Source organism: Gymnogyps californianus, chromosome 21 (assembly GCF_018139145.2).
Source record: "Gymnogyps californianus isolate 813 chromosome 21, ASM1813914v2, whole genome shotgun sequence".
In the NCBI taxonomy this organism is placed as follows: Eukaryota; Metazoa; Chordata; class Aves; order Accipitriformes; family Cathartidae; genus Gymnogyps; species Gymnogyps californianus.
The window spans coordinates 2,676,289-2,701,593 of NC_059491.1; the positions used below are offsets into that span (position 1 = coordinate 2,676,289).

Below are 25,305 nucleotides of genomic sequence, written 5' to 3' on the forward strand. Positions count from 1 at the left end.
AGGAAGCATGCTTTTAAAATCAGCTAGCTATGTTAGATTGCCCATATGTTAGCAGTCATACCCATTAATAGAATTCTTTGTTAAAAATCAGAAAGTTCTAAATTGTGTTTCTGAAGAATTTATAATTTTTGGGCTAAATTTTTTTCTTCTTTCTGCCCCGTGTCTCTTCTTCCCTATTTCACTGTCTTCCTAAATTCTTCCCAGCTTTTTGACATACTACCCAGCCAGAAGAATTACTGCCGAAGACGGTTTGAAGCACGAGTATTTCCGAGAGACTCCCCTTCCTATTGACCCCTCCATGTTTCCCACCTGGCCAGCAAAAAGCGAACAACAAAGGGTAAAACGTGGCACTAGCCCACGACCACCTGAGGGAGGCCTCGGATACAGTCAATTGGTAAGCACAGCAGATCAAGGCAACTGACACAGACTTCTGATGTCCTCGGACGTGTTCAGATCCTGATTTTGGAAAAGTTCACGTGGGCTGCATTTTGTTAGCCTTCTGGGGCTTGGGATCCTGAGACTCACCTGTACTTGCATGAAAAAGACACTATAGAAGTCCAGCTTTCCCTCTGTTCCTTTTCAAAGGGCAGGTCCAATTACTGTTGTATTCACAGAATCATAATTTCAGTACATAATCTGAGAAAGAAATGATGCCTGGTTTTATCACAGTGCAGAACTATTGTTCTTTTGAAAGTGTACATTGTTCTACACTTTCAACTAAGCTTTCAAAGCTGCAAATTTATTTTTGAAAAAAATCCAAAGCCTGGTAAGTTACGCATATCTTGTGGATAGAAACAGTCTCCTTTTTCCAATATTTGGAGAAGAATTCAAAAAAGGCAAGGCTGATGTTCCTTCTATCTATCTGTGGAGATTGTGCTGCCCATTTGAAAAAAAGCTGGCTGAAAAAGATGCCCTTGTAAGTACGGCATGCTGCACTCAGGTGCCTTAATTGTATCAACTTCTTATGACTATTTCCATGTCTCAGCATAGATGAAATGGCACTGTACAGTTATTGTACCCAATTTAACAGATGAAGTAGCCTTACAACTTTATTTAGCCTTGATTTTTCAGGGTATAAAAATTGACATGGAGGGTACGCAGTGTGTTTCATCAGATGCTGAATAAGCATAGTTTGCACTTATTTATACAGTGTGTTCACAGATTTTTTTTCATCTTTCACATGTGCAGTCAAAAGTGGGTATACAAACCAGGAATATACTTGAGATGCCTTTAGAACAGATAACTCTTGAAATAGCAATGTTTAAAGATCCTGAATAACACTCTGCATCGACCTTAGCTATGATGCCACTAAATCAAACATTTGTTTCTCATCTCCTAGAGATACTTCGATCATTTTTTGTTTGTTGTTGTTTAGATTTTTGTGTAGGAGAGGTAAATGCATCTGCACAGACACTTACTGATAAATATGAATTGTGATTGGTTTTCACAGGGTGATGATGATCTGAAAGACACGGGTTTTCATCTGACCACCACAAATCAAGGCGCGTCTGCTGCAGGACCTGGTTTCAGCCTCAAGTTTTAAACTCAATGTGAGGGGGGGAGGGGGGAAGAACCATTCATGTGAGTGGATTGCTGAGTGCCCCAGTTCTGTTCTTCACGTCAGGGAGACTAGATGTTTTTCACAGGGGAAAAAGAAGTCAAATGTCATCACAGATTCAAAGGCTCTTGCTGGGTGTGGAGTGTAACAACTGCTGCATTCCATTAGAGGACTGGAATTAACCTGAAAAGCCAAGGATCATTACAAAATTTGACAAAGAAAAACTTGAAGTACAATCCTGGAACAGTTTCTGTTTTATTTTTAGTTTTTTCGTTGGGTTTGTTTTGTTTTGTTTTTTTCCTTGTAAATTTGTAGAATTAAAATACATTTTTGATTGTTTAGCAGTGTGAAGGATTTCATTTCTTCACATGCAGCAAACTTGGATGTTGGTGGCATTAAGTCTTCTAGAGTGGAAACTTATTCCCCCTGCTGCCCGCAGATCTGTGCTGACACTATTACAGCATAGTGTCAGCCTGGGCAAACAACTTTTTTTTAAATTATTTTAAGCAAATTGTATGTGTCTGAATATAGTTAGGGCAAAAAACTGTTAACAGTTCTGAGGTTTCTTTCCTGTCGCGTGCCTTGGAGAGAGCTAGGCTGGGTTGGGCTCGATACTCACAATATTTTTGGGTGCACTACTGAGCTGAACACTGTTTGATGTGTTGTATACATGTACTTACAATGGCACTGGTGCAAAAGAAGTAATCTATTGTTTTATAAATCAAAAAGATTTAATATGGAGACTTGAAACTTTATTTTCTACAGAAAGTTCTTTTAAATATGCCCTTTTTCCATAAAAAGAAGAGCTCAGCTTTACTGATTGTATAATGCTATATTCCAGTCCTTTCTCACAGGATGAAAGACCAGAGGAATCATGTTGGAATATCACATCTTTTTGAGTCTCTGATTTATAATGCTATCATTCTTTTCTGGGAACAGGAAGATCTGGAAAATACTGGGGTATTCATGCAATCAGAACTGGGCACCAGTCCAGTAAAAGGATTCACTTAAATTATAAGTAGTCTATCAATTTCAGTACATTTTAAGAGCTGTTCTGGGTAAAGGCCTTGGAACTGGAATTTGGATGTACTAGAATTGTGGTAAATTTTGAAACCAGTAGGGTTGTTTTTTTTTCTGTGGAGGAATGCAGAACTATTTTCTCTTTAGGCCTGATTGAGTGCCAGTACTGAAGGAGAAACAGTTCTATTACTAGTCTGTTAACTGAAGTATGCCTGATTTTAGCAAGATTCCTCATAGGTGGAGATCAATAACCCACTGAAAAGCAGGTTTTTTTGCAACATCCCACAGCATACAGGAAAGGAGAGCTGTTTTGCCATGGCCTGTGCTAAGCTCTAAAGGATTAGAACATGACTGCACATTTTGTATTTCAAGCTGTGCTGTGCACCTTGCACTCTGAAATTATTTACTTCCTAGCTTCCTTGGCATTGTTGCAGCCAATGTGGGCATCATTGGAAGATCCATGTTCCTGACAAAAAAGATTAAGTTGGGATAGTTTTAGTAAAACAAAGAAAACCTAATGCTGGATTGCAATGGAAATTTAATACGGATATGAGAGATAGGTGTAACTTCCATGGGTTTTTTTGTAGAAGGGAAATATCAGCTCTCCCTGAGTAGTGCAACATTGTTTGGTTACTGCATCTCAGCTTTTATTTTGTCTCAATTGTCTATTTTTGCATAGAGTGCTTGCCTTTTATGATCCTGAGCTTAACTGTCCATGCAAAGACAAATTTTTAAGTTTTACACTATGCTGTACTCTCAGCTAACTGTGATGGTAAAACTGTCTTAGAACAGAGGAGAATTTTACTGATGGAGCCCTTCTGCTCTAATACAGAGATCTTCCTAGACTGCTGACCTGTACTGCAGTGCGTGAGATGCTTTGCAGTTTTCTTGGTGCTTCTAAGTAGGAAGAAACTTGTTTCAAGAGGTTAAGAGGACAACTAAAAAAGGATGAACCTAAGCAAAGAGCAATGTAGACTGCTTTGCTTTAATACTGGATAAGGATCTTGCTAAATGTAATGACTGTCAGGGATTTGTAACCGTGCAAATGAATGCTCCAGCGTTGTAGACGTTTGAGTGCGCTAGGCTTTGCCTACCAATACTAGTAATGCTATTTTCCTGTTGGATGTGGCACATTTACCTCATCGCTTGGGTGACCAGGGCAGGACAGTGATGCAAATTACCTCATCTCTGTTGAAGGAGTCGAGAGGCTTATTGATCAGACACCTAAAGGAGCTGCTGATGGATGTAAATAGTCTATTGGGATAAGATTACATGAGTAATAAATAGAAGCCACAGGAAAGCAGTTGGGGGGGGAGCGGGGGGGGAAGATGTTCTGTGGATACTTGAACTGAACATGTTGAAATGTGGAAGGGAGTAATTAGAAAGGGTCTGTTGTGACCCTACATCCTCCTTCTGACGAGTAAAAGAAAAAGTTCTATTAGGTCTTACACTTTTTTGTAAGTTTGTCTATTGCTATGCACCAGGGTCTAAAAAAAATGACAGCAAAATACCTACAGAGTATAACTGGTCATCTTCCTTCCATTGCAACATAGGTGAGCCATCAATCTGTTCATCCATTTGTTTGATGAAGAGTTATGTTCTTGTTTTTCAGCAGTCCGCAGTGATCCACATAGTTTAACTGCAAAATCTGACACTTTTCTTTTTTTTAAATTTTCAATTCTCTGTACAGCACATACTTGATAAATTCTTTATCATTAAAACTAATTTGGAAAAGTTTTACGTTCCAGTAATCAAGTCTGAGTCTCTTTTGCCCAAGGTATGGAAACAGCTGATTTAGAAGTTCAAGTTGCACTACTGGAGATTAAATATAAAATGCCAAAGAAACATTTTGAATTTGAAACAGAACTAGCAGTAATTGAAGTGCTCATTCCAGGACCCTTGTTAGTGCTTCAGTCTGATTCTCCAGGAATAAGTAGTCAAGATTCTTTCTTTTTTCTTTACTATACAAGTGTAAGTTCCTTCATTAATTGCATTTGCAATGATGCTCATGTGATCTTCATTTAAGGATAAGTAACCTGGATATGAGTATTCCAGAAGCTCCTTATCTTTATACCAGCTGTCATAAGAAAAATAATAGAAATTAAACTACAAAATGTATAGTACAATGCAATAGGTGTTAGTGGTTCTTCTTTCTCCTAGTAAGTTTTGCTGAATAAGTGTACAGCACAGATGGGACTTGAACAAAACAAGGTTAAGTTTTACTATATATTTCACGTAGACGATGGCAGTTATAACATGGCACTGTCCTGAAAAATTTAGGAGCTTGAATCTTACTGAAAGTTGATGGGAATTTGGGTCCTCAGTCTAAACTAACTCATCGTGGGCTTGGGCATATCTCTCAATTTTAGATACATTCAGCAATAACATGCTTGTACATTAGTAAGAGCTAACAAACTATTAATTGAAAGGGTAAATTTAAGACTGTAGCTTTTTGCAGAATATGGGCCAGGGAATTTGACTTGATGATAAGAATTATCTTTGTGCTATATATGTGAATTGGATTTTATCCTTTTTCAACTCAGCTTGCTCGTTTCCGATAGCTCTGCTTTCAGACTAAATGTTTTGCAATGTTAGCAACAATATTTGCACACTCCCTTCTCACAGTTAGCCAGCCACCCCTCTTTCTACTCTGGGTGCCAAATGAGACAGTGACATGCTCCAGAAGATAAACTGCATTCTTATTTATGCTGTTTTGTCATCCTTCCTCATCCTTTTTGGCATGTAAGCTGCAAAGTGTCCTAAAGGACTGGAATAAAAGATAGAGCACTTACTAAACTTTGCCTTTTTTATGAATTATCTTCTGTCCACAGCGGAAGGTGACATTCCTGCCTTCAGAAACAGTCTTGGTTTTTGTCCTTGGCGGGGGCAGAGTAGGGGGGACCGTTGGAAATGGGAATTCTATCCACCAGAGGTGAGAGAAAGAAATGGCAAAAGTTAGCGTATCTCATTATCAAGCTTTAGTCATTCCAAAACACTTTCACGCAATTATGTTATCACCCAAGGAACCTTAGAAGTATTAATTTAAAAATGCCTCCTACTGAGCAATTCTTGGATAGACATGTAACATTATTCATAGGCAAAGATAACAATTTTGTGGCATGTAAACTGACAGAGATGGATAAAAATCAACTTGCCCGTTTCATATATATATGGAAGAGTATACGTTCAGTATATGAACACTCCCCTAGAATATATGGGTTTGTAATTATCTGACTGCATCTTTGCATTAACCTGGTCTAGAAAAATACCTCTGTACTGGAGAAAGAGGTACTAGTTATACAGTACATCTTAAGGTCAGTAGCTATTTATCTGAAGCTTAATTCCACAGCTGCAGTAACTTGACCTGATCCTGCATGAGTCCCTTATCTGAATTCATAAAACTGAGAGACTAGATAAGGTGATAAACATACTTTATCGCCTTTTCTGCGGAGCAGCTCCAGTCCAGCTGGGCTTGAGATGTCATTTGTCTCATTTATGTCCCGTCACTGCATCAGGAACTGTACTGCATCTCTTATCTCTGAATTTAACACATCAGCATCTCACTTCCTCAGCTGGGTCCAAAAGGGAAGCAGCCTGAGGCACGTGGAGTAGTTGTGTTTTCAGAAACTCCCTATCATTGGTTCAGTTAAACTGGAGAAGAATGGGACAGTTTAACGTTCTAGTCCACAAATGTTTAAACATAAAAGCTGCTTCCTGTTTCCAAGCCTTGATCTTGGCTCAGATATGTAAGATGCCATCTCTACTATGCTTCTCATTAGAGCTGGATGGGGCTAGTCACTTTTATCCACTGGAATTAAGATCCTGCCTATCCCTGCAGCAAACACTGCTTAACTTCTACCTCTTCCCTCCGTGCAAACCCCACCAAGAATCCCAGAAGAAAAGTTAGATACCGTAGCAAAAGTCACAGGTAGATGGACAGTGCTTTTTCATCAGCTTCCTGCGTTTCTCGCAGAAACCTTTTTGTGCCCATGATGGGCACATAAATAATCTGTCTTTACATCCTGAAAGAGAAGGAGACAAGGCATTAGAGGGATTGGGTAGACTGTTCCTTCTGAGAAACAAATTGGCATTTCACTTAAATCGGATTGTTCAATGTAAATGGTAGAGCTGGGACAGGAAAGAATCAAACAGGAGTACAGTAAATAGAGCAGGGCGCCATTATCACACGAGCAGTGGGCTAGATACTGAGCTACTTTCATGCAGTAGCATCAGTGATTCAAGACAGTTGCTATTTCTAAGTCCTACACTAGGTAATGTTTGAAGAGTAGCAGGCAAACATGTCAGAGCTTGAGAGCATCTTGCCACAGCCTGTTTGGTTTGCGGAGAGTTTTGTCATCTTGTATTAATACATCCGAGTCCAGCCAAAACAGTAATTAACAACTGTTTGCCTTCCCTCTTCCTTTGCAAGTGAGCTTTTCCTTTCCCTTTGTGCACCTGCTGCTTGCAAATGTATAAATGCAAGTCAGGGCTCTCCACAGCTAAAACTGGCCTTTTATTCTTGTATAAAGCACAGTACAGAAGGCCCAAAGAGTCCATGCCCAGAGCTAGTTGCTGGGCTGGGGCATAATGAGCTAGCACGTGAGAACACATACAGCGCCTCTGCCTCTGCCGTAGCAGCTCAGAGCAGTCTGAGGACGCAGAGCCAACTGACCCCTCTGAAACCTTTTCACAGAACTGCCATCAGGGGAGGTGGGAGCATGAAGTCTGTAAGACTTCCAGCCTCCTGTCTATCACATTTGAAGCTAGTAGTGCTGGAAACAGACAACGCTACACCTCCTTTTAGCTCTGCTTTGCACAAAAAGGAGTAAGACCCCTCCTGCCTACGGCTCACTGGCTTACAGCCTAGTCCTGCCAAACGATGAGGGTCTAATGCCATGAGAGCTCCACAGGATCCAAGTGACGCTTTAGGCAAACCTTCTTTACGCAGAGGAGCCCAGGGCACAACCCTGCCCTCCTTACCGTAAAGTCTGTGAATTCCCCAGACTTCATCTTGAGAGATGGTCTTTTTCCCCGTCAAAGTGGCGTTGATGTGCATGAGGGCATTGGGGTTCAGGGAGTGCATGAGTCCCAAGGCATGTCCTATTTCGTGAGCTGCTACATGTACCAGATCTGTAAGCCAAACACCTGGAAGAGAAACGGAAAAACAGCTGGCATTGTGTGGTGAAGTACATTTGCTAATCCTGGTGTAAAACCAGAGGAAATATTTTAGCACTAGGACGGTATGGTCTTATCAAAGGTTGCCCCAGTTTCATCTTCTCTGTAGCTGCTTGGGTGCAAACAGACGAGCTAATTATTTCCACATGCTTCTAATTTCAAACAGCAGGACACAGAGCAGCAATGCCAGACTACAGGAAGACTGCTCTGAAAGAGCAATGTTTGAAATGAAGGCAAGTGCCCTGTGTAATACTTACTTACTGTTGACAGCTTTCTGCTACCTTTGTGCCCACAGCCCTGAGCTGTAACTGGAAATGGCTGTTTGGGAATGAGATTGCTAGCTGGAATATTCCAGTCTGAGAGAGCCTCCAACTAACCGCTGCGTCCCCCCTAGCCCATAGGCCAAACTCAAGTTTCTCGGTAGCATCTTGAAGCCTGCTTCCAGCAGAGATGGATTTTAACTGAAGGATGACTCACAAGAGGTATTATTACTGACACGTATCTTGATATCTTGCACAATTACAGGCCACAAGAATCTCACACAATTCCTGTGTTAAATCCAACTGCTTATGGAAAGAAAGCATCTGAAAGGGGTAGCTTGCACATGTGCTTAATTTATCAGTACATTAAACAGGAATCCCTCGTGGGTGGATTTTTTTGGGCTCTTCTTTAAGACTTCTGCTAAATCTCTCTGACGTGACTTGGAAGAACAATGATTTCATTCTACTTTGTTCCTATCCTTCTTTATGCCAATAAGGAAGGCTAATTCAGCTTTGGAAAGAGAAGCAATCATTGTGAACACGTATTAATTGTCTCAGCCTCGCACCAGCCTTCTGAAGTCAGAAGTGTTATTACTGTTTCACAAAGGTGACTGAACTGTATGCAAATCAACTGCATGACTGTCTCCATATAAAAGCATGGAGTCACACTGCCACGATAGAGAGCCAGTGGCAGAACTGGCACTCAGGACACTGACTTATTCCATAATCTTAGTAGAACTTCACTAAGAATCAAGTTTTGCAAGTGTCTATGCGTGTTTCAACAGCTGCTTGCAGAAAAACACAGGTAAGGAAAATACATTGTTCCCTGATAACTCTGTAACTTTGAGGCATAGGCTTGTTACCAGACAAACTCTGATTTTTATTATCCCTGACAAACATTGCCATTTGATATGGCTAGCAGACTTTAGAAATTTGATGGAGAAGGGCATCTTTTCAAAAGATGAGTATTTTACAAAATGTAAACTGACCAGTTCTTTTCTTAATACACATTGACATTCTTGCTTTAGAAATCATCTCTCTTAGGTCTTTGTCCCTAGATTTTATCTGTTGCTGTGCTTTAGAAAACAAGAAGGATAGGAGAAGTCCCTCTATGTCACCTAAAATCTCCCCTCCTCTCTTTTTATTTGGAGAAAAGCAGAATATCTTACTTTCAAAAAAAGTACCGAGTTGGTCATATAATATGAACTGAATTAGCTAGTTAGTCAGGGACCATCTGCTTTTAATTAAAAGTTAGTTTTGATATTGCTTAAAAAAACAAGAAGAAAAAACCACCAAGCTGTAAGTAACACAGACATTTTTAGGTGCCCACAAACCCAAAAATGACTACAGACCCAGGAAAACTAAAACGTAAACGGCCATGCCAGCAAGTTGAAGTAATATAACATGGCCCTTCTCAGAGATGCACCTGCCTGGGCAGAAGCCAGACGTAATTATTGAGTATGTGGGTGAACTATCGAGTAAGCCCAATGAACTATTCAGAAAGAAATGGCACTGCCACCAAACGTGGTCCCTTACAGGAGTTCAGTCATGTGACAGCAAGACCAACAACTTCCAAAACTACAAAAAATCACAACCATTCCTGCTGTCTCTTTCCCATACTAGGTAAAGCCCAGAACAAGGACTAAAATACAAATCCTACAGGCATTAATTTTGTGCTCCCTGAGACATGTGTTACCTTTTTTCCAGCTGAACCGGGTATTCCCCAATATCCAATATTCATGGTCATCAAAATGGATCTCCCCATTGGGTGGGAAGAAGGCATGGGCAAGTTCCCCTGTTGTTCCATCAAAGCAGTGGTGAATGAGAGACTCCAGACAGTCTGTGTGATTGATAGAGTAGAAGCCTGTGAAAAAAGAAGCAGATTTAGTGTATCTAGCAAGGTGAGCCCATCCAGGACACAGACATCTGCAAACTTGTGGTTTACTAAAAAAATCTCTTATGGTATCCCACATATTTTCCAACCTACAGAGCCACAAAAGGAAAAATAAATGCAAAGCAATTGTCCGGAATGATGGCTATGTGACGCAAACTATACCGAGCCCTGTGATGACCCTGGATTTAGAGCTGTTTCCAATGGACACAAATGAGTCTACTTTTCAGAAAGGAATGCTGAGCTCTTTTTGCAACATCACATGGAAAATTTTCTTTTTTTTTTGAGAGAAGCTGGACAGTGAGATGATGACCCCAAGCTGTAATTGTTCCATTTTAAACATAAACAAACAGATAGCCTTAGAGTCATAGCTGCTTGCTGTCTTTTTGCTAGCATCATGATAGCATCGCAGCGGACCCTGCGTCCACTGGGACTGGGCTACCTGGAGCTCACGTGGTAGCAGGACAGACGCCTGGGAAGGCATATCATGTGCTTCTAAGTAGCGTCATGCAACACGAGAGTGAAGAGCATGTTGCGAAACAATGGTAAATCTGCTGGTTATCTCGATATTGCTGCCATCTGCACAGGAAATAATTATTTCACACAGACCATAAATCCCAGGAAGAATTTACATCTGGGGTTGAGACTGAGCACATAATGCCTCAGAACTAACATTTTTCTAGGCCTGAGAAACTCAGGAAGTAGCTACTGTATAGTGATACAGAGGCAGAAGGAAGGGAAGGAGAGAGAGGACAGAGAAAAGATGGTGCTTCAACAGGATCAACAAAAGGGAGACTAAAACCATGAACAAGCTGGAATCCGTCACCTGCTCTGTGTGACCTTGGATATGTCATTTCACATTTTCAATATTCAGTTTCCCCATCTGTGGAATAGAGATAATCCTGTCCCAGTGGCAGATTTTGAGGGTTAATTCTTGTCAAATACCTAAAAGCTTCCTGACTGCAAGATTCACAGAAAGTGTTAATTATGATATTAACATCTCTTCAGAGCAACTAAAAGTAGTTTCTCTACCTGACTAAAGACAAACCACGCCCCAATTCCTTGTCCAAGAGGCCCTGCTGAGTTCATACGGCAAAGGACGACTATCTCCTGCCTCCAAACTCCTGGTTCACATACTGAAAACCCTACAAGTCCCTTGTGGAATTAACATGCACAAGTGTCCCGTCAGTCCAGGAGCCTGTGCAGTCTTACCTATTTTCAAGTCACTAGCTACGTGGCGTGGCACTTCTCTGAAGCTGAATGGTGAAACTTCACTCCACATTCGGAACGCAGCCGCTAGTCCCTTGCGTGTGTCCCTGGCGTTTATGAGGTTTCTTGGAAAGGACAGGATTCTGTAGGAACACAGAACAACTTCAGGAAAATGCTGTTCCCTTCTCAAACATCAGCTGAAGGCTCTCAAGGCTGCATCAGACAATCAAGTCTTTCCATTCACTCTAGTAGGTTCAAAACAGGAGTAGCTTGAACTGGACATTAAGAATATTTAATGAAACCCCCACAGGGACTAATATATTACTGATACTCTTTACAATCACATGTTCTGGACTACAGCTTTTGTCCCTCCTCAAGCACATCATTTTAGACAAGGTTCTCTTGGAAAACCATTTTTATCCTAACATCTCCCAGTCTGTTGTGCAGTGTTGCTAGAAGAGGAAACTGCATTTCAGCAGCAGACTAGGTAACTCCTATTCATAACACTTAGGCTACAATGTATGTGCACACACTGAATTATAATACTCTCAGGCAGAACTTTTGAAGGAGGGTTCCAAAGGTTATCAAAGGTTTGATAGTAAAACTAGTTATTTCCTTTGAACAAATCTCATCATTTGGGAGACTCAAGAGAGGTTTTTGCTTAGGCCACAGGTATAAATACAGCTGAACTGTAAGAAAACTACTGGTGCAGGATGGCAGAACCATGGAAATGTATAGATGGCTCCTAGAAACTTACCTTGTCCCAAAAGAAGATCTGCATTCAGGAAATTGCCTGAAGCGTAGCAATTGGGAAAAGCTGTGTATATTCTGCTATCCCCTCTGGTTGTTTTTTAGCTATGCTGTTTATGTTCTCCCTTCGTCCCAGCACATCCTAAAGGGAGCAGAAGGTTTCGTATGAAGCCAGGCTGTTAATGAGTGTAAACCTGGACAATTAAGACTATCATGAGGCTTAGCCTGTTTGGGATGAGCATAAAGGGAGATATATTCTCTGCTCAGTGTGAAGGAGTCGGGTTCATGCCACCCACTCATTCCTTGTCTGGGCTTACAGGCAGAACTAACCCCTGCTGTCCACTGGGAGGTCAACACGTACTGATCAGCACTGCAGCATCACCCACTGAACAACGCAACAATCACCACCGCACATCCAGCAAATAAGGCCAGTGACGGTTTAGGACAAAACTGTGTAACTGACGGCGTAACAGCTACCTAGAGAGCAGAGGTAACTGCAGCATCAGCCACACCTTGCAAATTATCTTCCTGGCCCGCATTTGGTGACCTTGAGATACTCCCCCTCCTGCTTCTGTGGAGAAGAAAGGGGTTAGCGCAGAGCTCTCAGACAGATGCAACTGCTGCTGTCCTTCTGCCCAACCCACTCGCCCTCCTCACTCCTTACCTCCGCTGCCTCAGGCAAACCCACTGCAAACATAGCTCAAAAGGCCTTCCTTTCCTGTTTGTTGGTGACAGAAAACTCTCCCACCCATTACAGTCGCAGTCCGGTCAGTTTTCCAGAGCTAGAGTGTGAGAGAAACCCTCACAGCTCCATAGTGATGTCCTCAGCCCAATGCCAAAAAAAAGCTGCAACACACATTGCTGCTGCCGGAGGTCACTTTCAAGTGTTTTCAGAAATCCAGTGCAAAAATCCATAGGACTCCATCAACCTTGGTTCTGAACAGCCTGCTTGTTGAAAGTAGTACTAGCATTGCACATTTACATAGCTCCATCATATCAAAACCAGACCACTCTATGGCTGTATGGTACTGCTGAAATGTTACTGGTTCTAAGCAGTGGTAAACCCAGCTGGAAATCAGTAATCTGGACAGCCACTCTTCCTTGGCAGAAATGTGTGAAAATATTAGGGTTAACATTCACTCACCAAGGGCTTCTTATTGTTTATTTGTTAGTAATCTAAGAGTTGGCATCCTTTCCTGAAGGCAACAGGGAGAAAGAGATTCCTAAAAGCACTCGGCACTAAGAGAGCTCTGCCCTCCTGAAATCACAGAACCTTTCAACAGCAATTTCCCTCAGTGACGATTTAGGTTCATATGGAACTCTTTTAAAAAGACCAGCGTAACAGAGTTAGTATTCAATTCACTGCCTTCTGAGGAAAGTCCCTAGTTCTGGGAAACCTATCTGTCTGAAGCCTGAATCTGTCCCTGAACAGTTAGTTTTACTGTAAGTAGCCTCAGTACGCAGCCATATGTGCTACTAGCTTCTAACGCAGTGATGACGCTTCGCATGATCCACAGCTGAGGTGAGAGGTGTAGCATTTGTAGAAGAAATACTTCCTACTTTAGAGTGGCTTTGGCAGCTATCCATTCACCAGCAAATACATTAGCAATATTCACATGGTTAATATCTATACCCATGGCAGGAAAAACTCAGACCCCAGTGGCACTTAGAAAATGCTAACTCTTAGGGCTAACGCAAGTCCATACTTGTATGTTAAGTTGAAGTGGTCCCATTTCAAGTGCCCTGGTGTGATCGTGTATCGTTTTCTCCGTGCTGGAGGCCGAGGTGGGAAAGCTGGACTGTGCAAAGCAGAGGCACTCACTCCACGAAGACCAGGTGATGTGGCATCTTCCTTAAAAGACAAAACAGGAGGTTGAAAGAGATGGGAGAGACTGCAGGACTGAACAGTGTAAAAGAAAAACTCCCAGGTATGGGGCATTTGGAGGCTGGGGAGCACAACTGGTACTCCCTTGTGGGTGTACAGGAGACAAGACTAGTGCATCAGCTGGTCAGTGCTTTGCAAAGTATGCCTGTTCCGAGTGTGCTGAACAAAACCAAGACAGAGCAAAAGAGGGGCTATACTGTGGGGAGTTCTTGGGGCATGTCTTAGACATGCAAGGAAAGGAAGGGAGCAGCACTCCTCAGCGCTGGATCACAGAGGATCAGTGCTGTAGGCTCCCTTGAGCTGCTGCATAATTCCAGACTAGGGCACTGCAGCCGCTCTGCTCTCCTCTTAGTAGGCTTCTGGCCACAGTGAGTGCTGCAGCTCTTCCTGGAAAGTTTTCATCTCCTTTTCACTTTGCTATTGCTCGCCAGCCTCACCACAGAAGAAATGAAATACTGGACAAATGAGTAAAACAGGCAACCTTTGTGCAGAGAGCCCTTTATAAAGCTGAGTTGTGGATCTGAAACGCCTTCAAAGTAAATAGGAGCTCTGGAAACTCTGGAGTGCTTTTAAAGCCATCATACAGTAAAAGACATTAAATTTCGTGACACGTCTGACTCAAACTATAAAAGCCTTTTAGTCTTAAGTAGCAGAGGTAAAAGAATGGGACCCAACACTGTTCTCTGGAAGTCTACCCGCACTGCCTCCTCTTTTCAGGACTAAGACACTGCGTATCTCTGGGTCATCTTTGCTCCAGAGGCACCAAGACACTTACTAAGCGATACGTATAGTGGCAATGTTACAAAAGCTGCACCAGTACAAGTTTGTTCAGCCTCACAGCATATTCTACAGAAAGCAGGAGCTGTCTCCATTTCACTCATGGAAGAGCTGAGGCTCTGAGAGTCAAAATAGCATATCCCTGGTCACACAGCAAGCCAACGGCAAGAAAAGACAAGAAGCCCGAAGCAACAGCTGCCAGATACTGCCCAAATCACTAGCACCTCTCCATGACTACAGCTAGTCATGACTGGTAACAGGCTGAGGGACTCTATCCTAACAGGAAACCAGTCTCTTTTGCTCGTGTCTGTGAGCCATACTAGCTTCTATCTTGTTCTAATCTCAGTATCTTTCTTTCCTAGAAGGACAGTCTTTTAGTCTTTCTTCCAGCTCAGCTGTGGGTCTGACTCACAATTTGAAATCAGCAGAGTCTTTGAATGTAAAGAATGCAAGGGCCATAGAACATGACCTATGAGACAGAGAGATGTTAACTAATACCTTGCCTTCTAAGCTGCAAGCTTTTGGCAGGGTATTTGATCACGTTTCTGGGAGCCTTCAAACGCCAATTTGCTCTTGAAAGAACACACAGGATCACTCTTCCCTTTTAGCCTCTGTCACTTTGCTGTATTAAGGGATCTGGCTGAGGAACCCACACTGTTTGGTTGGCTCAGCTCAAGGCCCAGCCCCTTCTTCACAAAGGCACATGTGATGCGAGTACACTGGCTGTTGTCCCTCTCCCTTCATCTACAGTGGCTTTTACCTCTGATTCTACTCTGAGAATGCCATTTTCCCTTGATACAAAGAGAAAATTTTGCATCCTTTTGAGCAGCACAGACAAGGTGGAGGATCAGCTAGCCTGTGTATCAATGATCTGTTGGAGCTGTAAGAGAAGCCTGGAGAAGATTAGCTCATAATTACAGGATAATAAGATATTTTTTGTTTTTTTGCAGTTCTGTCAAGTAGGGTAGAATTAGGCAAATCCTTTCTGCCTTTGTTGTTTTCTCTATGATCCCTTGCCAGTACTGGGGCTGATTATACATTCATTCTGGCATCAGTCAGGAATAGCCCAGGACTGCTAGTACTGTGAATTCTCAAGTCAGTCTACGGGCTCTGACTCAGGAGACCTGATAACTTATGATGGGGTGAGGTAAGGTATTAACACTCTTCAGCAGCTGTCTATGCTTGTGATAGATGCTCCTGCTCCTTAGCAAAGCCAGCAGAACACGCAGTGCCTTTGCTTTCTAGCCTCTATAATTCACAGCCCAACTGGTGCCATTTCCAGTTTGTGATAACACATTGAGCTGTAAGCTGCATAGGCTGAGTAATGGACACTGCCCATTCTGCCTCCTCTGCCACTGGGCTGTTAAATTACACCAGCATAGGGTGAAATCCTGAGGCTCTTCTTAAAGCCCCCTGGGTATCAGCAGAGGAAAATTAGATAGTCAGAAACAGCCTGCTGGCTTCTCCTTCTACAAGGAAAACTCCTGCAGCCCCAAGGGAGAAAAATTATTGTCTCTTCTACAGCCATTGAGCTTAATACCCTAAGGCCAGAAGTGCTGAACAAGCAAGGGTGGGGTGGGGGTTGGAAATGTGTCCCTAGCGAGCTTATCCTCAAAATACAAAACAAAGTAAGGGTGACTCAGGCCCAACAGCAATCGCTGAAACCTGTATCTGTCCCAGTCACTAGATCAAGAAAGGTGCAGAGGGTTGAGTTCTCTTGTTCAAACATTCTGCTCAGTCTCTGTTCTACTCTAGTCTTTGTTCTACCCACCACTGGTGCAACAGGATGCTTTTAATTAAGAATGTATTGCAAAAAGAATTGGGGAAGGGTGGGGTACCAAACATATGCTGTAGCTCAGATGTAGAATTCTGGCAGAAATGGAATGACCTGGTTAAAAATTTCACAGTATAATTTCGATCAAAGGATCTGTCTGCATGCTGAAGAACCAACACTATGGGAATACTCAGAACTGGAGAAAAGGTCAGCTGCTCCCAGGAGGAAACCCATTCGACTGTGGTTTAAGGTCTCAAACATTCAAAAAGCTTGGGAGATACTAGAAGGACACGTGTTTCAATTCTCTCTCTCGACAACCGCAATAGACACCAATATATATAAAGATAAAGGCAGACACTGGCCAACATCCCTGCTCTACATTATTCACCCTGTGCAGTCAGACCTCCATTAATTTACTTCATTGAGTTGTAATGAATGTAATTCATTCCCCTCTTTCTCTCCTAGTCATGCAGTTCCCCTCTCATAAACTAAACAGTAACATAACTCTGTGACTTAGTACCAATTAATAAGAGCCCTGAGCATGTGATGCAAACAAGGGGTGCTATTGTCAGGATATTCATAAACACAAACAGCAGGAGAGGATGCGAGCGCTTAGAGAAGATTGGTTTTTTTTTTTTATAAACTTAAAAGCTAAAATTAAGCTAAAAGCAAAAATTAAGATCAGCTTCTTAGAGTCCCAGAGCCTTGCTACAGTTCTGCCTGAATACCAGTCTGTCCCAGCATATCTTGCTAATGGATGGACCTTGAAAGAGAGTTAATATCAGTTAACACTTTCTGTAGATGCAGCATTAACTCCCAGTTCAGATCTCACACCACGAGCCCGGCCTCTGGAGTTCCTAGGAAAGCTCAGCTGCTATGGAAATCAGAATATATGCATGCCACATCATACTAGGCTGGGAAAGCAGAGGTACTCAGAAGAAGAGGTAAAGCTCTGACGGAAAACAACCTAAATCTTTTGTGCATTCACTGCTTGGTTGTCTGCAAGCTGCATACACATCTCTAATAATCTGAATCTACTTGGATGCATAACTACCTTTTAGGATCCTTTGCAAAAAGGGACTCAAACAGCCATTAACAGATCTTGTTGCCTTAACAGTTATTTATATATTGTTTAGATTGCTTCCTGAATGTATCCGTCTTCTAAAAAGAATACACATGCACATACATTTGATATCCCCACTCCCCTTTCAAGCATTTGAGAATTAGATCCTTTCTCCTACCTGACTTTTCTGAACTGCAGCTCCAGCTGGATCTCCCACAATAGCCAGCAAAGCCACCACAGGGAATATGCATAAAAATCCCACAATGGTTCTACAGCCATTGCTTTTTTTCTTGTCAACTGAGAGGAAGCTCTTTCTTCTGTTCGCAGAAAGTTGCTCTACTTGATCCATGTCGTTCTTTAATACTTTTTAGAGGGAGATACAATGGATACTAAGACATTCTCTTCACAGAATGCATTGGTAATCCTTTTGCTCACAGTTGCATTTGGAGCATTTGTGAGTAGCCCTGCAGTTACTGCCAAAGTTGTGCAGAACCACTAGAGTTTCAAAAAGCTCTAAAAAAATAAAAAAATGTAGACTTTACATTAAGACTCTTTCCAATGTGCCAGATTCTCTTAGCCTCTGCCAAATGGTATCATATTACTGCAGCTGAAAGTTGGGCTGGCAGAGGAAAAGCAGCAGTGAAACAAGCTGGGATGGACATGAACTCTTTTCTTTAACTGACTGTATAATCAAGAGGACAAATCTGCAGTTGTCAGCTTTATGTAATGAAAAAATTGGGGGAGGGGGCAGAAAAAGGAATCCAGAAGCCAGCATCATGCCCTTGGAATGTTTCATTAGGGATGCTTAACACTAGAAGAGCTGTCATTTGTCAAGGGCTGTCTTCAGGAGCAGAATGAAAAACGAGATGCTGTGAGAGAGCAGACAGGGCTTCTCCGCTTAGGAAATTCTGGTCAGGGAGTTTACAAACTCAGATAAAAGTAAACATCAACTCCCTCTTCCATGAAACTTGGCAAGTGACCTGCAAATGTCTTGTGTACTTGGGAGCTACCCAGTAAGGGGTTATCATGCTGAGAAAGACAAGTATTTTCAGAATCATACTGATTTTGGGTACCTCAGCTTCAGCACGTCAGAAAGACTGACTTGGAGAAGTGGTCAGGTTCTCTTAAGCTGTTAGGTTCTTTAAGGCATCTCCAGGCTGCAGACATGAAGTCAATTCAGGACTTTTTAAAAAAGCTTACTCAGAAATTCTCAGGTTTTCAGAAATAGCTGCACTTTTCTCTCTGGTCACTAAGCGCTGGATACTCAGTGCTCCTGAGGTGGGGTGTCCTTAGCTAAACAGTTCTGACCAGACAGAGGAAAAGGAACTGTGCAATCTCCTAGTTTCACAAGCAAATGGCAGGGAGGGGGTAGTTCTGTTGCCAGCCAGTATAAAACATTCCTAGGGGATATCCAAAGGATTTGAAAGGCTTCAGAAGCTTCTTGCACTTTTAATAATGAAAAATAGTTTCATTTGAATTTTTTTTCCCTAGTTCATAATCAAGCTTGCGAGAGCTTATAAGTTTCATGTACTTTCAGACTAAAGCTGGCCTGGAGCTTTTAAACAACTCAGAATAAATATGACCAATGAGTCTGTGTACAATTTCATGAAAATTTTCTTTTTCAATTTTCACCAAGCTCCCCCCTGGAGAAAAAACATGCTTTCTGCAGAGTGTGGACAAAGTGCAGCAGTTGTTCCGATACCAGGAGAAGGCTAGAATAAAGAGTAACGTGGAAGGAAGTTATGGATAGAATTACAAAGGAAAGCTGGAACTAGGAGGAAGAGAAAGAGCAGAAAGCAAGAGTACAGGGCTCTGACTCCTGTGGACCAAACCAGTCAACTGCTGCAGCCTGAGATATTGGCTCATCTCAGCTGTTAGATGCAACTTTCTAGGGACAGTTACACCTCTTCCCCAGTAGCACAGTTGGCAAAATGAAACATGCCTGTGCACGAGCACTCTGAAAAAGTGCTTTGTTCAGAGCTCCAAAGAGTGTTGCAAATGCACCTCCATTTGTGGTTTAAGCTGTAGACCACAGCATGAAGTGAGAAACTGGTAACACCACACTTCTAAACTTATCAGTGTCTCAAGTCCCCTGAACAAGTTTCTGTCAGGGTCTGTAGATGAGAACACATCTGCAGAAAGACTGATTGAGAAGGGAGTCTTGAAGTAAAAACCTGCCTTGGAATGGGGCTCAGAAACTTCAGCCAAGAGCTCTTCTCCAGTAAAGCAGTACTGGCTTGAAAGAAAAATACTGCTAGCAAACACAGTGCTGGAAGAACATTCAGTTTCAGTGATGGAACTGCATAACAGCACTCAGTGCATCTGCCTTTCATACGGCTAGTAAGAGTCAGCAGTGTTTGAAAAAGATTTTAACTTATGCACTGTTACATATGCCCTCTCCTCTTGCCAGAGTGTCTGAGCACCTCACAGTTTCCCCAGAGCATTTAATCTCACATCAGTCTTGAAAGTAAGGCAGTGCTATTATCTGCATCTTACAGGTTAAGACCCATAGTACTGTGCAGGAGAAAAGACTTGCCTGAGGTCAAGCATGGAATCCTGCAGAGCAGGAACCTGAAATCTTCCAAGCACCCAGTTAGTGCCTTACTGTTTCTGAAGATGACTACATGAACCTGAGTTTTAAAGCACAGACTGAGAACTCGCACAACCACATAGCCTGAGGGAACTAAGAATTTCCTTTGTCCCAATGTAAAGAAAGTTTTTGTAAAATACATCTCGGCTCAGACCGCCCCCCCTCCCCCCGCTCCAAACTTAGTATCTACAGCTTTAGTAAAAGCACATTCTTGAAGACCTCATTGTTTCCAAATACTTATTCATGCAGCTACTAAAGGTTAGCACAGCCAAGGCTTTTTCCATGAGTTACTGAAGTATTCTGAATGGGGAAGAGACCATACTGTATATTAGCCATTTATCTTCTTGCACCGCATGTGGTGGGTGAATGGGAATCTTTAGCTGCAGAGATGATTCATGACCTCTGTGACACTTAGGATCCTGCTTCCTTGTCAAGGTAGCAAGCAGGTTATACCTTGATGGATCAGAAGCGAGAGAGCAGGGTTTCTTGGAAAGCACGTAGTTCACTTTCCCCCCATATGCTGGGAATGCACTGTGCCCATCCACATAGAAATTCAGTGCCTGTGCATCCAACTTTACCAAACCACTAGCTGCAGAATACTTTCAAAACTTTTAAAATTTAAGCCAAATATTTGCTCAGAAACCAGCTCAGCAGTAAGGCCAAGACAAACCTCAGTTATTATGGCAATGAGAGTCAGATGAGGAAAGCTCTTATGCTGAGGTATTCAGAACTTACAGATGCAACTCGCGGAGCTAAGGGAGACACATGAACTTAATGCTATGCACACGAACAATGCTTCTGATAAAGTCACTGTGCATCTGGATTCTTTGGTGCACAAGCTCTGGCCAGAATCCTCAGTGTTGCTGCTGGTAAAAAACAACATTTCAGGTTTATACTTAGTTCATTAATACTGTGGTTGTTAAATTTCAAGCACAGCTCTCTCCTGTAGATATTTTAAGGATTATTAGGACCAGAGTGCACATCTGTTGACATTTCATCCCTGTTCTCTGCCCTGGGTTATGAATATCATGGCTTTCCCAAGAGATACTCGTGCTTAAAGGACTCGCAGATGCAGCCATCAGTGGCCTCAAATCTACAGCACTTGTCAGAATTCAAGCCTCTTTCAGATGCTTCAGACAACTCCCCAGACTCCCTTCTGGGAGCCAATGATGCCCTGTGCCAAGGGCAAGAAGTTAGTCAGAACTCTGACGTTTTACCTCTGTCTTTTCCAACAGCTGAAACTATCCTCCATGCTTTATCAGGCAGCCTGAGCCCCTGAAAGGACTGCTTTTATACAAGTGCAGAGAACTGCTGCTGGGACTTTGGAGTTCCGATGAATTTTAGAGGTCTCAGGTTCTCAAGTGCGGGTATTTGGTTTGGACTACAGGTGAGAAATGTCATCCTGACTATATTTGGACAGAAAAACATTCCTGGCTTTGGCTTCTGCACAGTGTCTAAAAGCAATGGAACACATTACACTTTGAGGGAATCCATATGGTGTAATGGGGAATAGGAAAGGAAGGCAGGGTACAGAACTGACTTTGCTTTGTCTTCATGCTAGCAGCATGTGACCAGGACCTGGAAACCATTTGTAGGGAGCTGGGATTTTCTAAGCAAACAGTCAGGGATGCATATCCTGAGATCTCAGCAGACAGTAAATGTCACATGAAAAAGCAGGCTCTAAACAGCTGTCAGAAGGGAATGAACGTTGCATAATGTTGCATAACACCTACAATGGTCAAGCAGAGACTATGGAGAACACAAAGGATCGGATCATTTGCACAACACAATACACTTTCCTTGCTAAATCACCTCAGTCTTGCTTTGCTCTTTTCAATCTTAATTGCTGCAATGTTTAGTTTAAAGTGGGGCTGCTGTATAACACACAACATATGGCTACATTCCCAAGGGCAAGTTTTAGCTCATAAATAAATACTTTCTCACTTCCATGGATTATTCCTAGCATTTCTCTCCTCCCCTTTATTCAGCATTGTTAACGTTAAATGTTACTTTCAGCACTATTTCTAAATGGTTCTCTCTGCTACATTTGCCACATTTAAGAGGAAAGTTAGCCCTGGTGCAGCAGGTCAGGAAGCACGCCGGCACCGCTTCATTCAAGTCCCCAAAATGACGCAAGAACAATCTATTACAACGTATCTATGCTCATGCTAAGAGGCGCTACACAGAGAACAACCATTAGTGCTAGAACTGCAGCTGACTATCCAAACCGAATCTCACCTCTCATGAAACCTCTTATTCACGGATTAAGTGCATATTATTCAGCATTGGAACAAACTGCTCCCATTAGCTTCCCCTGTCATGAACTGGGAGTTCTACGTGGAGGTGGGGAAGACAGGGAAAGAAGGAGGACTTAACATCTGACTCAAGGCATGAGCATCAGCGTTTCATCTCTAGGGCACCAGTCCAAATCCAGGCCACAGGCAGGGCAGGGGGAGTGCACACAGCTGAATGTGATTTACCACACACTGGCTTCTTGGTGGCCCATGTGAAAAGAATTAGCAAATCCTCATATAGCTCTTATTTTAAAAAGCACTTACATATTTATCCCTTCATCTCACAACTTGGGGGAAACAAAAAACAACCCAACATTCTTGCATGGTTCCTGTGGGAACGGCAGTTAAAATTTGTACTTTTTCAGTGGGTCATGTACTAAAAGGGATTGTATCTGCTGTAGCAGGGAGCAACATTCCCCAGGGAAGGGGAGAATAAGAATGTTCTTTAGTCCCCAAGCATTCTCCCACTTTCTATCATGCAGCCCCTCGTGATCAGCCTCTGCTGATGTTCCTAGAAAAATCCATGGTCTGCTGAATAGCAAATGAGCTGAAAACAAGGGCTTGCTCCAGCTGGCAAAGAAAACGGAATATTTTGCTTTACTGTCAATTTGGAGCTGCAGCTCACAGAAGTGCCTGGACTGGTCTGACCTTGTGTTACCAAAGAGACATGGTCTTGACCCTAGTCAGAAGCTCAGCAGTCCAGTCATGGCCACGTAGCGAGTAGAATTTCAGGAATGAAATGAGGGAGAAATATTTCTCAATGCACAGATAATAAAAGTGTGTCTGTAACAGAGTAAGAATTGCTTCCCTGGGTGGGGATATTTTTGTTGTTGCTCTTTGGTGGGCTATATTAATAATCTATAATCCATTTGTGGATTCAGGACCAATCCTCCTGAAATCCTGGGAGCAGCACGGACTAGTGGGAACATAATCAAAGGAGAGATGCGTTCTTTTACTGACTCCGCCTTTCGACAAGCAATCACCCTCTCCCAACTCCCTCAGTCTCATGCTGTCTGTAAAACGCAGAGTTTTGGCCACACTTCCAAAGGAAGCACTTTAGAAACCCTGGTTCCGAGTATGAGATGAGCTGCCATCTTGTATGTTAAGTTTTACACCAGAAAGACTCAGCAAGATCTTTCCCTTTGAAAACCATTGCTGCACATTGCTGCAAGGTACAGAGCTGCATTTCAGGAGACGGCAGAAGCCCCAGTGAAAACAAGGAGCTCCCTAGCTCATTTGTGGAAGACCTGTCAGTCTCCTTTATGGGAGGCCAACTGGTAATAAACATCAAGCAGAAAGTTACTCACTATCCATACTGATTAACTAATGACAGTATTTGTCTTTTGTCTTTAAAGGAGCATTTGCCTACTGCTCTGACATCTCCTTGCCTCTCTTTAGCCCCTTGCTGTTCCTATAACCAGCAAGAATACCAATTGTTAGCAAAAGGAGAAAGGGGAGGAACATCTTCCACCACCTTGCCCCCTCCTTTCCTCTCTCGTAATCTCTAGCTAAATTTAATGCAGCTCCTAATCTCAGTCCAGGCTCTTGGCTCTTTTCCTGCTTACTACAGATATCTTTTTCTTCTCATACTTCAGATTCAAGCCTGGATTGGAGCAGAGAAACTCTTTGGCCGGCTGAGAGTACAGGCCAGATTACACATGAACTAGATGAACTAGCAAGTATGCAAAGCTAACTGTTTCACCCAGCGTGGCACTGAATCGGCCACAAGTCCCTCTCTGATCCTGGCCCTCCAGGTAAGCAGGCTTATCAGGAAAGATAAAACAGCAGAACCTTCTTCACTTCTCCAAAGCCTCAGAATCCCATGGAGCTGAGCCTGTCATAGGGGACAAAGCTTGCCAAAAACATACCTGGCACATATGGACATCTGCTTGCCTTCTGTTATCTCTTGTTTCTGTGGCTCCACTGACCATCTTGTTTCTTCTCCGTTGTGGTGCAGCAATTCCCTTCTTCTTACTAGGAAAATGAAAGGGTCAAAACGGTGCTTAACAGCTCAACGCTTGCTCCTCAAAAGCAATCACAGCAGGAACAGGGAAATGAAAGAATATACTCCCAACCTGAACACTATGTTTACAAACCATTTCTGTAGTTCTTACGCAGGTATACTATGCTGTGCAAAATTCCATCTCTAATTTGGCCATACAATGAATTTCAGATATGAAAACAAGATCAAGGAGATCTCGAAATGGAACTTGCATTTTAAAAAATTAAAACATAAAATTGAGGGGAGCTCTTCTTTCCCTACAAGATCTCTTTCCATTAGGCAGGGGGAAAAAAATAAATAAAAAATCTCCATTTTCTGCAACAGCTGCACTGCTTGGAAGTCGAAGGCTGCAGTCCTCCTACAATTTTTTTCCTTTAGGGAGAATAATTACTTGGAAGCCTCTCTTCATTTAGTATCCAAAGAAATTATTAAAAAAATGAAGCAGATGTTGCCTGTTGTTTTTTCCTGAATGAACTGACACCTTAGGCGTAAGAGATAAGAATAACGCAACAGATACTGAACAGTTTGCCACATCTGTCCCCTCTTCCCCAAGTGCCAGCACACATATACATTTAACACACATGATGAAGAACTGATCGGTTTTACCTTTAGTAAACTGCTTTTGGATTTGACGTAGAGACTTGTGAAAGATATTTCAAAAAAAACGCTTAGCATGGGGTTGAGGTAATATATAGTCTGGAAAATTATTGACTTGCACCAAATAGCAGTTAAAGCAGCTCTTACATTATACAGATGGCTCAGTCTTGTGCTTTTCGAAAATAGCTTTTGCACAGTACTTTTCTATTGCTGCCCTACCACAACACAGCAAACATTTTGGGGAAATGTCTGGTTTATTCCAAAGGAATTTACACTAACATGAACTTCTAGGAAATAAGTAAATGAGCATCTGTACCTCTGATTTTTACCAAAGCTGATTCTGAAATTCAGCTTTAGGTTATTAGGGTGTTAAATCTAACTCAACCAAATAATTTAGGGGTTAAATCTGATCCATCTTCATAGCTCAAAAAAATCCACTGAAACTGTAACAGCCTCAAGT

General features: G+C 42.3%; 2 protein-coding genes across 9 annotated transcripts in view; one reads left to right on the plus strand and one right to left on the minus strand.

The window, feature by feature from the left end:
* Window positions 1-1,557, plus strand: part of LOC127024712 (cyclin-dependent kinase 11B) — a 16,903-nt gene extending 15,346 nt beyond the window's left edge. For all 7 annotated transcript variants that reach the window (XM_050909347.1, XM_050909348.1, XM_050909345.1 and 4 more), the window contains 2 exons: window positions 205-394; window positions 1,451-1,557. In XM_050909347.1, coding sequence (XP_050765304.1) covers window positions 205-394; window positions 1,451-1,543 — 283 coding nt within the window. In that variant the 3' untranslated portion in view covers window positions 1,544-1,557. The remainder of the gene's footprint in view (window positions 1-204; window positions 395-1,450) is intronic.
* The window catches only part of MMP23B (matrix metallopeptidase 23B), a 25,594-nt gene extending 1,457 nt beyond the window's left edge, over window positions 1-24,137 (minus strand). The window contains exons 1-9 of one of the 2 annotated variants that reach the window (XM_050909356.1): window positions 24,115-24,137; window positions 17,541-17,875; window positions 13,570-13,715; window positions 11,117-11,256; window positions 9,710-9,877; window positions 7,559-7,723; window positions 6,490-6,600; window positions 5,371-5,497; window positions 386-4,655 (exon numbers count right to left, since the gene is read on the minus strand). In XM_050909356.1, the coding sequence (XP_050765313.1) occupies window positions 4,481-4,655; window positions 5,371-5,497; window positions 6,490-6,600; window positions 7,559-7,723; window positions 9,710-9,877; window positions 11,117-11,256; window positions 13,570-13,715; window positions 17,541-17,711 (1,203 nt within the window). In that variant the 5' untranslated portion in view covers window positions 17,712-17,875; window positions 24,115-24,137 and the 3' untranslated portion in view covers window positions 386-4,480. Of the gene's footprint in view, window positions 1-385; window positions 4,656-5,370; window positions 5,498-6,489; window positions 6,601-7,558; window positions 7,724-9,709; window positions 9,878-11,116; window positions 11,257-13,569; window positions 13,716-17,540; window positions 17,876-24,114 lie in introns of those variants that run through there. The other variant, XR_007767591.1, reaches the window with a different exon arrangement.
* Window positions 24,138-25,305: the final 1,168 nt, after the last annotated feature.